Here is a 15,119-nt window from a genome sequence, read left to right as displayed (position 1 = left end):
GATCTGCAACAAATGCAGTGGAAAACAGAGGGGCTGGAATATACATCATGGACCCTAGTGGCTACCGAGAGGAGGCACATTTTCCTACAGGGAAACACTGCACAAACTATGCTGCAGAGGTTGAGGCTCTCATTCATGCTGCCCACATCATCAGCACCAGAGACAGATACTCTCTCTGCCCTCCAGGCTCTTGAAAACAACAAGCTTGATATGATTTTCAGAAGCCCTACATCTTATCAGCAGTGTCAACCAAGTTGTCTTACAATGGATCCCTGCTCACTGTGGCATACTAGGAAATGAAAATGCAGACAGATTGGCAAAACTGGGTGCAGCTAAAGAACAGAAGGATAACTGGGTGACATACGAAGAGATGAAATCCCATATTAAATTTCTCTATAGACCTCCCAAACAAACCTGCTGTCCCGTCAAGAACAGGTCATCATTTTCCGACTAAGGACTGGACACAACAGGCTGAACCAGCATATGCACAAGAGGTTATGGCTGGTACGTTCTTTCATGTGCTCCTGTGGAGAAGCAAAGAAAGAAATGTTTTATTTAACGACGCACTCAACACATTTTATTTATGGTTATATGGTGTCAGACATGTGGTTAAGAACCACATAGATATTGAGAGAGAAAACCCGCTGTCGTCACTTCATGGGCTACTCTTTTCGATTAGCACTGGCTGGAATGAGAACTAGCCCAATGGGCCCACTGACAGGGATTGATCCCAGACCGATCGCGCATCGAGCAAGCGCTTTACCACTGAGTTACATCCCGCCCCCCTGTGGAGAAGCAGAACAGATGACCGAAAATGTCATCCAAGACTGCATAAACCAACAGTAGCTGATCAAGGGAGACTACCTGGACAACTACAACAGAAGAAGCTGTACGGCACAAGAAGTGATCTACAGAGAACAGTATCGTTCATAGTCACTACTGGCCTCGGCATGTAGTCAACAAGCGAACGAAAAGAAGAAGAAAATACAGGTTTTAGCTGCATGTTTCTCGATATCTTTACCAATTGATGGTATTGTAATTTATGACATGTTAGATCCAGTGTAACCTGAGACTAAGTCATCATGCATAACTAATGAGTTGCAGCCCCTAACTTCTAAAATATTAGTGTTTGTTCCTGTGCAACTGAATACATGTAGTTGTTTAGACGATTACAGATAATAAGTAAATCATGGTCATGTATGTTCTGCCACTTGCATCTGTGAGACATCAGTTGAGGATTTTGGTGAAAACCAGTGCTAAACCCCATTGACAATATATAGGCACTGACACAGCAGACTGTAGATAATGCAAGTGATTAAACTAAAACTACACTTCTCACTGAGCAGATGTAATTTTCACTACACAAGTTAGCTACATTTTGCTGTTTCAGATTCTATAATTGTTGGTCATACACTTGTCATACTTTGGTCATATACTGGTCATACTTTGGTCAGTACTGAATTTATTTTGATTTTAAAACTGTTCTGTATTTTTCATTATCTAAGAATCTGAGATTTTAATTCAAGAAGATAAGTAGATCATGCCTAAACTTTAATTTTGTTTTGATGTGCACATTTGTTGCTCGAAGCCGTTCTTTTTGGTATCATTTGTTTTATGTAATGGTCATTCAAATAAATAAATACAGTAAATTTAATTCATATGGTCATTCATATAATAAAAGTCATTTAAGCCTTAAAAATTTAAAAACTAATAATTAGACCTGTTGTTTGCATATATATGTACTTTGGAATTTTTACTTTTACTTTTTCGTATTTCTCACCCCAAATTTCTCAGTCCGCACTAATTTGCCACAATGTCAACATTGGTTTTCTGAATCCTGACCCCAAGACAAACATTTTGATAGATCTCAACCTATGTTGAAATATCTCAAAAACTAGAGGACTTTTAATTTGGCTCTGCTGCTCCACTAATAGTGATTGGTCACCACTTCGAGTGTAGTTTGTGATATTCTAGCAATCTGCTTTCAGCTCTTTATATTTAAAAGGTCTGCTATATGTAATAGTTTGTGGCCAATACATAATTTAAAAAATAATAATACCACTTCTGAGAGTGCCATCGTATATAAACACCGTCTAGCTATAGTTCTCAGTATTCTTTAAAAATGGAACAATTCCTATCCCAAGCCAGCTGTAATTACCCATTGGGTTGTGGCATATCTTGCATAATAATGACTTTGACAAGGTGGAAAATGAAGGTGTTTGATCCCGATGTTTAGATTTTTCTGCGTATGACCAACGATCAATTTAAAATGCTTTTGTTACTAAAATAAATTAATGTATTCAGTACATGTTTTTATTATTTTTTAATAACTTATTTTCACAGTTTTTGTTTCGATTTACCCTACATTGCATTGGACAGTAAAAGCGTTCTTATTATCATTATTTTCCTCTGAATTATGAACCATCAACATAAATTATTTTTTATAAAATATCAATAGTAAGTGGGATATATGGTGGTTATGTAGATAGTTAAATAAAGTACTTGTAGAGACCAATCAAATGATATTTGCAGATAATACTTTGTTGGGTTATTAATTATCTGTGACTGAATGCCTTTAATGGTGTATTTTATTTTATATCACATACATGTATCACCATAATCCATAAAAGAATATTTTTAACAATTTTTATTTTGTTCATTTTATTTTAAAATCCTGAATATAAGGTCTCTTGTAATTATGCACACATTATCGAGAAAACTTTTCATCACTTGTATTTTGAAGGCAGACCAGTGGAAAACCTTTGCTAATGTTATTTTGTTTAATAATACTGCATAGTATTCATTAGTTAATATGCTATCTACATGTTGTCAAGCAAATAGACACCTATCAGTGGGGTTAGATTATTAGATTTTTCATAGCCATTAATAATGATTCTGTTTTAGTCAGGTGGCGAAATTTCAAAAGTACCCTACCTAACACTTTTGATGCCACCTTTTATTACAATGTCACCCATGCTAAGTGTTGTGGCATCATAGTGGAACACCCCTAGGGTGGATGTCACTTTTTAAAATAGGTTTTAAGGATACTGTGGGGCCCTAAATGGGATGACTAGAATTTGTTTTTGTGAGTATTCAAATTATTAGTAATGGCCAAAGTTAAATGTCAAAAACCAAACTATAATATATATTTGTATAAATTACAGAAATTACATAAAAATAAAATACAATTTTCACTTACAAAAATTAAAGGAGTAATTTACAGGGTTCAAAATTAAAATTAATTACAAAAATAGCAATATTATAATTTTTCAGATAAATCGTAAAGATTTCTTATTAAAAATAAGGATTTAGAACCTCAAGAAAGAACAAGCATTCAGAGAATACTACCAAAGCAATACATGTCCCCTACTAGGCCTAACAAATGTTTGTATCTCCCATAGAGCTGGGCGGTATTGAAATTTCAGGTTCTGTCAGTATCAGTATTTTGGGGGTGATTTACCTCGGTATCGGTAAGTTATTCAGTATTGATACAATGCTGATCATATATTGAGCAGCATTTTTGGTTTTAAATGCATGCCCAAGTTGTCTTACCCGCTAATTTCAACTAAATAAAATTACAATTCATATGTGATGCTTGTGGTTTATTTGGCTTGAGAACATCCAATTACATGTTCTTTCTAAAATAGTCTGTCTTTGGTTCCTTGTCATGGCTAATTAAGATTGTATCAAGTTCTTCATAGCTGACCATGAGGTATGACCAATCACTCTGACTATAATTTGGGCCTCACTCGCAGTCAAAATCAAAGAGCAAAGTCACTTCTCTCTCAAACTTTAGAGAGGGCGAAGTTTTTAACAGCAGTAAGACTTGAATTTTTAATCCAAAAATTAAAATACGCAAAAAGAAGTTATCCAGATAGCACAACTATGTTGGCCCAATGTTGCCACGGTCGGCACTATCCCCATTGCTGGCCCAAACGTTGCCACGACATTGGCAAATGGTTGGTTTGGGCCAATCTCACCACGTGAGGAAAACTCTGACCTTCACCTTCAGCAGCCAGTCGTTTGTGTTTGAACAGAAAATATTTCCAGCATTAATTTCAGGAATTTAACCTGCCACGTAAGTATTTGAAACATGATATAAAATCTTAATGAATATGAATATTTTCTGCTTCAGAAAATGTATGGATTTATATGTGGAAATTACCAAGGTTTTGTGTAAATCGTAAAAAATAAATTACCGCATTGAAGCATTTGCGCCAAATTTACTTCTGCTGGAAGGGGTCGGCTCAACCACAGGTATCCCCCAAAATTAACGTCAGATATGTTATAGTAGCATTATATAATAAAGAGTATTATATATGTAACTATAGTATTTGTATTAGGGGTTTCTGTCTGGGGGTACCTGTGGGCTCGACGTTGGCACAACATTGCACCGATGTTAGCAAACGACTCGTTAGAAAAACAAATACCAGTAATTAGATTTGGTATGATAAATAATGAAAATAAAAAACTTGTAAACCTGGCTAACAATTATCAACATTCAATATTTATAGTATGGATATTCAAAACCAAAGATTAGGCCATTCCAAATATTTCACAAAGGAAATTTTAAATAGAAAAATTTATATTAAAAAAAAATGTAATTATAATAAATTTCAATAATAAAAAAAAAATTCAACTGTTTGGAAACAAACAGAAAAAACAAGCAAAATAAAACATTTTTTTTTTTTTTTTTTTAAATCTTGTTAGTAAGATCTCAATATCTTATCATTCCAGGGGAAAAAAAAAATTTCAAAATTTTTATTAGTGATATTTCTAGTCATTTGAAAATTGATTAGCAACTACTGTTTACTAGTAATGTTTTAAAATTGTGTAGTGATCTCCGATACTTGTGTAGCAAATCATGACGCGATACTGAACAAAATGTGCATTCTCTCTCCCTCTTCTCTCTCACTGTTTTCCTTTCTTATTTTATTTTTCAAAAAGCTAAACATCTCCTTATGAATGTTATATTATGATTCTGTTATATATTTGTTTAATTTAATATATTTGATAATGTTAAAAGCATATTGTAAGGCAGTAATTCAGGGCTCCCCAAGCATGACCCTGTCAATGATCTGGGGATAATACAATTTATAATAAAAAAATACACATGTATATGATATTTATATTAACACTATTGGCATCTATAAAGTGATATTGAAAATTTCAGGCAGTCTGCTTGAAATTTTATTAGTAAGGTGTGTGGACATATAATGTAATATAGTATCTCAGATTTTTCAACCACATTGAACATCTATAGGACAAACTGGATAGACGTGTACTGGATAGACGTGTACACCAGCATGACCCAGAGCCTCAGACGCTTCCGCAACTGTCACATGCACTGCAGGAAGAATGGGCTAGGATTCCATGTGCCCGGATTCAGAGACTCATTCAGTCTATGCCAAGGAGATGTCGAGCAGTGATTGCTGGTGCTGGTGGCCACACAAGGTACTGATTTCGGCACCCTCGTGCAACGCCGTTTGGTGACGAAAACGCCTCCACTGCCGTTAGTCCATAGCAAGAACATTGTCACATACTCATGTCAAATGTGACTGTGATACCATCATAAATAACGAAATTATGCCACTTTGTATTTAAGAGATAATTCTATGAATATTTTGCTTATGTGTTTCTTTTTTGACAGTATATGTTATTTTTTTATAACTAATATTTTGAACAAGGTGACTAACGGACAAAATGACCATGTCTACATTGGGCCAATGGCATGGTATATGTTGGGCCAACATTGGGCCAACCCTGGTGTGCTATCTGGGTATCTTAATACAAGTGCAACTTTTACAATCTGTATTTTTATTTTTTTATTTTTACCGTCTGTACTGCTAATTGATGGATATGTGTTCTATAGGGGTTTTTTAAATCACCTTTCCACATGTCGCCTTCTTTAGAAATGATGAAATGTAATTGAAAAGCAACTAATTTAACCATTTAGCAGCAAGGGATCTTTTATATGCACTATCCCACAGACAGGATAGTACATACCACAGCCTTTGTTACACCAGTTGTGGAACACTGGCTGGAACGAGACAGACTGAATGGGTACTAGTATACATGAAAGTGTGAAAATTGCTTATCTGCTGCACCTTGTCACTGTTGTATCCCTTGCTGCTAATCGAAAAGAGTAGCCCATGAAGTGGTGACAGCGGGTTTCCTCTCAATATCTGTGTGGTCCTTAACCATATGCCTGACACAATATAACAGTAAATAAAATGTGTTGAGTGCATCGTTAAATAAAACATTTCCTTCCTTCCTCGTCACTGTTGTTTAAAATGAATTTTTTTTATACAATTGACACGACAGGTCACTGCTTATAATGAGTGCATCTACATTAAAAATCCGCTAGGACAGGTTTGCCTGTATTATTTTATAATTTCGACATGTTATGTTGAATTTATTCATTATGACAAAGTCAGCATAAAACTAGTTACTTAATCCCCACATTTCTTTCACGTTGAGGTCTGCTGCTCCAAAGATTTTTAATTTTTTCAATGTATTTTCCGGTGGAGTATCACCCAAAGTCCCTACAAAAATTCACTCGCCATAGTCTAGATCCCCACCCTTGTACAATTTCCAGCACATTCACCTGACAATATGATTCAACAGTCAGTAGCACGTTTAGGCCATCTATTAGTGCCAGACACGGGTGTTGTCTGAGCTAGACCAACTATCTGTGAGCCTGTCGCATGATTTTGTGGTGCCAGTGTCTCATCAAACTCACATAACACCTAATTAGTATCTATGAATAGGTGTTCCCCAAGTTCTTCACTATTCATCAGTGATTGTGTACACTGCAAGTGATGACTATTTTTAAAAAGACGACACAGATTTCGCCTTAAGGTGACTGGCATGGGGAAATCAGGCTGGTCAGAGCGAAGTTTGGGGTCACTTTGCATGGTCGCGTGAGCCCTGCTATATGAATCAATAGACCTGGATAAAAAAAAATCACCTACAGTCACTAGCTCAATCTCCGAAGAAAACTGTGCCCTTTTTGAAACCTGTTCTATTTGCTGGCAAGTTGATACAAACATTTACCGATGGGGGAACAGTACATTGGTTGACAAGCTTTATCATCTTATATGAGACTATAGCATTCTTTCTTCTAGTATATATCAAAACACACATCAATTCTCCGGCATGCTGAACCAAAACCATTGCATAATGCTATAACAAAGAACAGTAGCTAACTAGCTGCAAATGTTTTGGCTCCCTCCTTTATTTTTTGGCGGATTGTTCAAAATTATGCCCAATTTCCTTCATACAAACTGTGCACCCTTTCCATTTGGCTTTAATCCTACGGGACATTCCAAATTCCATAGCACCCATAACCAACCTCCACCTGTTACCGACCCCAGTCGGGCTGCTGGTGCTCCCTTGAACCTGCTAGTGTAGGCGGTCCCCCTCTCCACCACACTCCACCCTTTCCTGTCCCGAGCCGGCCGAGGCTGGCACTTGTGCCCAAGACAGGCGTGCACTACAAAAGCTTGTTCTGAATGTGCACATTAAACGCTCTGACTTGACCTGACCTGAGTGTCAGTAAGAATACATTTTGTAGCTTGCCCCTATGTTTTTAACAACGAAAAAAGGGGCTTTAAATAATTCATGTTCAAGTACAGATACCACTAAAAATCTATGTCAACGATTCTTGTCATCCATGAAAACTTTCTAGTCATCTCTCCTATGTACTGTGACATGTGTCAAAGAAGTACTTTTTTGTGGTTGTTATCATGGATATGTGAAAACAGAAAAACAGTTTATGTATTGATCTTTTCTTCACAAGCAATTGTTCGCAAATTTATCCTGAAGCAGACCATGCACATCCGAGAAGAACCGGGCAGCATCATTGGCAGTCATGCACCATAGATATGTACTCTCTACAAATATAGATTTAATTGTTTGCCACCATGTAGAAATAGAAGTTCTAATTATACAGTGACATCTTACTTCACTTAGTGCCTTACAGTGGTGACCTTTAGTGACCTCAAAATAATCTTCATATTCATCAGAAAAAATGGAACCATATTTTTTCTGAATTTGTATATAATAGTTCCAAAAATCAACATGAATTTCCACAGGACCTATTTTAGCTATATGTATATTGTACATATGCCCTTACACTTTAAGTGACATTATACCCAAGTTCTAGAAATGTAACAAAATTAATAGCATATAACCTGTTTTTCTATAAGAGTGGTAAATATAAGGTTTTTGAAAAAGTCCAGATTCTGCAGTGAAGCTAAATCAGTCAACCTTCTTGCAGGGCTCTTCGTCAGCAACTGAAATATAATAATATAATTACGCTTATATCAGAACAGGTACATGTATGTGTATAAAAACTATACCATAATGTACAACTTGGAAAAAAGTCAAAAACATTTCAGATTATTATCATTCAGTAAATTTAATACACATGTATTTAATTATTTTAGTCAAATTTTGTTTTGTTAACGACACCAATAGAGTGCATTGATTAATTAATTATCAGCTATTGGATGCAAAAAAATTGGTAATTCTGACTCGGTTATCATCTGAGAAAACCCGCTACATTTTCCCATTAGCAGCAAGGGACATTTATATGCACTTTCCCACAGACAGTTGTAATGCACTGGTTGGAATGAGAAAAAAACCATCAGTTCAATGGATCCACCGAGGCCGTGCGCTCATCCGACTGAGCTAAATCCCACCCCAATTATTTGAATAGTTTTCATTAAACATGAGTGATCAACTTGTCAAAGCCAATGAAATGACCAGAATCTTTTATTGCGTACCAGCTTCTGACTAACTCTTCCTTCCTCCCACTGAGCAAGTAGTAGTGTGCAGAGGTAGGGTGGGCATAAAAAACGTAAAGGATAAGTATTAATGCCATATCATGTACTGGTAGTGTGTGTCTACTGAGATTTAATTGGAGTTGCTTCCCTTTTTGGAACCCTCGAAGTAAAGAGCAGTAATATAGGGTTTGCATTTCTTTGTTAAAGGGTCACTGATATTATTGCCTTAGAGGGGCACCGCAATTATTGCCTTAACGGAGCGTGTGATCAAGAGGGCACCACAGCAATTTTGATAACCCAAGGGGCACAACGGCAAACTAAGAAGTTCTTTACGAGGCATGAAGGTACACACACACAAAATTTACAGTTGTAGACTAAAGAATCATGTGTTGTGTTCTTACATAGGTCTATATGCACAATAATATGAATTTATGTTTGCTGATCAGCCTTTTCAACCTGTTTGTTATGTCGGCTATGTAACAAAAACACTAATAAGAAACTTGTGTAAAATGATAAAAGGGGTGGGGGGGGGGGGGGGCATTTGTCAATATCAAAAACAGAAAATCACACATCTTGATTTTGCTAAATGGACTTTCAGCCTTGCAGAAATTGAAATTCTGTGGTTTATATAACCTGTATCTTTTTTCCATTTTAAAGAAATAGTATTAATTTTGATTACAAATTTTGTATAAATGTGTATTTATTTTTGTAAAAAAAAAATTAAACAATATTTATTCAAATAAATGACGTGAATCAGCAAACAGGCAATAAGCCTATATAAATGCTTCTCCACGAGATGATGTTACATATTTCAATGAATGACATAAAATATAACATTACAAAAACATAATTTCAGCCATTACATACAAACTACAAATACTGGGTTGGGTTTAAACATACAGTACATATATTTAAACCAAGCCAAGAACTTGTGCACATATCTACATACATGTACATGAATTATGTACATACAAATGGTGCACCAGACTAATATTATACCAGCATAGTAGCTAGAACATGCATAATTTATAAAGTAAATCGTTTCAATAAGATGATGAAACTGTGTACAGCTTGTACTATCTTTAGGTTCAATTCGGATGGATAATCCTTGTTTCCAAACAGCACTGCTTTAATATCAAAACTGCTATAGTAACAAAAAAATTGTTGGGCGAATATGATCATACAAAGGACAACAGAACAAAAAGTAGACTATCTTCAAAAGGATGGCCACAACTACAATAAGGATTATCATAAATATGTCTTGTGAATCTATGGGCATTTAGATCACTGCAAGTGTATGTTTCCTGTCCATTCAAATATTAATATAATAGCCATGTAACTGGGTTCGCCTCCCGGTACCAGCTACCACCCAGAGCAAGTTTAATGACTCAGTCGGTAAGACCACTACACTGACTTCTGTGCCACTAACCCTCAGTCCTGGACAGACAGCCCAGATAGCCAAGGTGTTAGCCCAGGACAGCATGTTTGAACCTTAACTGGAAATAAGCAAGACAATTAATATAAATGAATAAAATGAATTTTATAAACAACTTTCAGAAAGTGTAGCAATGTGGTTTATGGAATACTGCTTTGACTAGATATTCATTGATACTGACAGTCAGTGAAAAGATACTATTTTAGTTCCAGTTTGGTTATTTGAATATTTAGAACCTTAAAAACTCACTCTATGTACAACATCCTGAGGCTCGTTCCCTATCATGTGAGGTAGAAGAAAGTCACATTCATATACTTTTTGTGCCATTTGTGTGTGTGTGGTAGTGCCTTCCACAGGATACTGAAAAACAAAACAACATACGTACCAAGATACTGTTATCAGAAAGTGTTTTTATAATGTATTGGGAATACATGTATTGTAAGATTTCTTGTGTCTGTGAAAAAAAATTTTCAACTTGACCTTACCTCAAATAATGGCAGCTTCAATAGCAGGTGGCAGGTTTCAGAAACCAACATGCCAGTCTTCTTCCCTAGCTTAGACCGAAACGGTTCTGATAAAGTGGAAGATTTGAGCAATGATTACCTGATCTCCACGAAGGATGCATGGGACAACAAAACAACGTTAGTAACATGTTAGCATTTGTCAGAATAAGAACCAGAGAGCTCTGATGTTATATAAGAACAACAATTCTGTTAGCTCAACAAACATTGGAAACAAAAGCTTAGATGTAAAAGTGTGATGACAAAAGACAAGTGCAAATTATAGAAGTGCAGAAGACAATTGTGAAAAAGCAATCCTTCCCCGTCAGGAGGATGGACATCTGTGGATGCAGCCCAACAACCCAGAGAAAATGTCAACAATGATGAATAGACCAGGAAAATAGAAGCCATCTACATCCTCTGTGGACAGATCTCTCATGTAACGGTTAGCAAAAACTGTGTCAGTCACCCAAATCACCCAGTTAGTATGTGAGGTGTTGTGTAAAGATGTCATTGTCACTATAGTGCTCTCAATTACTGAGGATTAGATGCAGGATTAGATGGATGTGGTAAATTTGTATCTCCATATGCTTGAAGAATGATTAAGCGAATCCACATCAAAACCATGTACTTGGTGATGTGTTTCATCTGGCTCTGGTTGCATGACAAAAACAGCCTTTTCCGGCCACTTCTAAAGTTCTTGCTTTCTACACATAAAACTTCAGGGCCCATACCGGAAACTAAGACAAATCTTCAAAATCATCTGGACCCAGAATCCATGTCAAAGAGAATGTCCGGGAAGACTGATGTTTGAACTGCTGTTTGCCAACAAAGTTCATCAACATTTCCTAAGTCACTGCTGTATCTCGAAGCCTAAACCAAACCATGTCGATTTCGAATGCAAGTCCAGTAAGACAAGCTTCTACTGGATGGAAACCTAGACAGAAATACTCCTCCTGAGTTCACAGGATTAGAATCTTCATTCAGGAACTAAGGGTGAGGTAACCCCTACAGAAAACCTCAACCTCACCAAAGTCGGAGTACGCTAGCTAGAGAGCGTGAGGACCTTACTAGGAATTCAAGCGTACACGCACTATCAAATGAAAAAATTCCACTTCAGTGGCCAAAAGCAGTGAATATGGTCCTGTTGCTTAAAACTCTTGTAGTCGAGTCAATTTAACCCAAACATTACATAAACCAAAACAAATTAGAACAGAAATGATTTTTTGTTTTATACATTATATATGTATCTAGTATAATATATTAAAAATCCACTCTCGAAACTGCGTGTTAAATATGAACTCTTTTGGGTAAAAAGTTGAGAACTTTTTCTTTTTATTTGGGAATATTTGTATAATTTTGTATATTCCTTCTTCATGTTTGTGTTTTTCATTAAAGGGCATACAAACATACATAAAATGTGGCTTTCTGGTGTTAAATAAATAAAATTAGTAATATTTACAATTAAAAATTGCTTGTTTAACACAAAAATGTACATTTTAAAAATAAAATAAACACGTCTCTCAAAGTCAGGTCCAATTTCACGAACAATGCAAGCATGCAAGAAGTTTGTTTTGGGATTTGGGTATCGGAGAAACTGTTTTATGGCAGAAAATTGTGTAATAAAAGGTATGTGTATTTAATTGGTATCCCAACACTATAGCATTGGCATATATGTTTATACATTAATGATAAAAATCTATATTGAAAATTAGAAAATTTAGTTTTATGGTCAAATGATGAAAAATAACAAAATGACAGCCATTTGTCATAAAATGTATAAAATCGACATCCAAGTCTTATGAAGGTCATTTTTGCTGCCATAAATGCTAAAATAATATCAATATATTGATATACCAGTTGCAGTGCACTGGCTGGAACATAAATAGACCAATATGTGTCACCAAATGTGTCATCTGCGAACATTACAGTTTGGATCTTTCTGTTTCTGAAATAGAACATTCCGTACTTTATGTACACTGTAAGGCCATACACTTTACAAAATAATTGTTCAAAGCATTCCTGTTTCTTCACAGTAACCACCAATTCTTAAAGCAACACATCACCATTTGTCGTGTCGTTACTTACTGTAGCAACTTAATATAGTCAGATTTAGGAAATAGTTCCTCATAAAAAATTTTTTAAAATAACACATTGGTTTGAAGTAACTTGTTATATGTAGTATTAAATGATAACAACTGTGCAACATGGGGCGGTACTCTGATATCAGGGTGGCTGACTGAAAAATTTTGTGGTCGACCTATGTTAATTATTTTACACAGTACTTGTCAGTTGAGAGCACTCCTTAAAATTAGTAGTGACATGACCCTCTCAATAGTGTTGTATTTTTCACAGAATATATTCAGACATAGAAATTGTATTGAACTGCATGGAGTAATTAATGGTGGTGTGGAAGCTTAGAGTCCTTCAAATGTCATTAAAAAACCACAACATATGAAATAGTATCACTGCATCTCAGAGTATGACAGCAAGCAAACACAACAGTCCAGAGAGGTATGTATCCAATATTATGTTTATAGGAATGGTTTTCCAGAAATTGTCAATTGTTTCATGGACATTTGACATGTAAAAAAGCAAAAAAGCAAAAACAAACAGGACATTAGTGTCTTACTAATATGTACAACAATATTTAGTCAGATAGTTTTGATCAGTGAATTGCATGAATTTCTATTCTAACATCAGATTCCTCGTGTTTGGTCTTTGGTTGTTCAACATTCAACTGAGTGTTACTACTCTACACTACATCGTCCTCAGTGAAACCACATCAAACTCTCTCCCATTTTGTATTCAAGGCAGAGTGTAAAAAACGTTTGCAAGAGAAAATTAGCTAATTTTGCATTGCTTTCTGTTCAACCAATTATTTATACAGGGCTAGCTCTGCTACTCTCCAAAATTATTGACTTTCATTTCAATTTGGTGAACAAATTTACAAGAATGCATGTGCAAGGCTTTTGGTATTAATCTTAGAACTGAAGAAACAAACGTACCCTACTTTTGCAGGATGATGAAACAAGCATGTATCGCAATGGTCTGTAATAATACCCATCTCAGTAAGCCAGCAATAAATATATATTATTTTTCAATACAAAATAAATCACCACTGTCAAAGTGTCTATAAAACAAGTCAAAATAACTGTATCATATTTTGTCCATGCATTAACCAATGTATTGGAATGATATTGACATGGTCTATTCATTTAGTTGCTTCCGCCAGTAATTCCTGATTAGCAGGTGTATATTTGGTAGGTAACAAGACAAGGCAATTAATTACTGCCATCTAGACACAAAAATACATATCTGTATTATTAACACCACAAGGTATTGTATTCTCATACAAATAACCTACCATCCCTAAAATGGACATTATCAGCCAACATAGTTTATTACTGTAAATAATTGTGTAAAACACATGATTAAAGGAGCTCAATCATGGATTTAGTGGGCCTTTTTTCTCTAAATATACATTATAAAGGTACTATAAACCTAGTTATTGTATGATCCAAACTACGATCGAGGGAATTCCATGATACGCTTCATTTTTAAATTTTGGAACTCTTCTTGTGATGAGATATGAAAAATACCAGAGGGTAAAATGGGTATGGCTCCATACCCAAATATTTGGGCAGATATTATTTTTTTAAGTTAACCGTTTGACAAAATTAATCTCTTATCATTACTGTATGATTTTCTTAACCCTAACCCTAAACCTAACCCATTTTCTTTCTAGGGCACAGCAGGTGCATGCAGCACACACATTATAAATATTCAATTCCATAGTGCCATACCCAAAAATGTCTTTCTGGCAGAAACACTGATAGTAGTAGTAGTAGTAGTAGTAGTAGTACACTGATAGTAGTAGTAGTAGTAGTAGTAGTAGTAGTAATAATAATAATAATAATAGGAATAATAATTGTGTATTATTATTATTATTATAATTAGTATTATAATGTTGGTAAAATCATGTCGCAATGAGGTGGGGTGGGGTGGGTGGGGGCGGTTGTCACAAAAACATTACATAAATTTAGAGGGGGGCCTGGGAGTGGTCTCAGCTTTACTAGTAGCCTATTAAAAAAAATTATTTTGAGTTTTATTGCCCCTTGCAATTTTGAGCATTTGAAATGTGACTAAATACAGCAAAATAACCTTTTAGTCATATTTATTTGCGGTAAAATTAACTTTTTTACAAAATTTACGTAAGTAGCCTCAAAATTGCAATCAGTGAAAAATTACTAAGTTCAAGGCCTGTTGTTAGTTTGTGTACTGTCCCGTAGTTAGTTTCTCTTTCAGTTAATCTACTTCAGCCGCTGATAATTTGTAAATGTTATTTTTATTTATTTATTTATTTATTTATTTATTCTTATTATTATTATTATT

General features: G+C 35.2%; 1 protein-coding gene across 2 annotated transcripts in view; it reads right to left on the bottom strand.

Annotated features, from left to right (window-relative positions):
• LOC121368228 (ribosomal protein S6 kinase-related protein-like) overlaps positions 1 to 15,119 on the bottom strand; it is a 139,986-nt gene that overhangs the window by 40,519 nt on the left and 84,348 nt on the right. For both annotated transcript variants that reach the window (XM_041492866.1, XM_041492865.1), the window contains 2 exons: positions 10,474 to 10,584; positions 8,196 to 8,297 (listed from right to left, as the gene is read on the bottom strand). In XM_041492866.1, coding sequence (XP_041348800.1) covers positions 8,196 to 8,297; positions 10,474 to 10,584 — 213 coding nt within the window. The remainder of the gene's footprint in view (positions 1 to 8,195; positions 8,298 to 10,473; positions 10,585 to 15,119) is intronic.

Source organism: Gigantopelta aegis, chromosome 3 (genome assembly GCF_016097555.1).
Source record: "Gigantopelta aegis isolate Gae_Host chromosome 3, Gae_host_genome, whole genome shotgun sequence".
NCBI lineage: Eukaryota > Metazoa > Mollusca > Gastropoda > Neomphalida > Peltospiridae > Gigantopelta > Gigantopelta aegis.
Note: the sequence above shows the minus strand (reverse complement) of the source record. Positions and strands in the feature narration are given on the sequence as shown.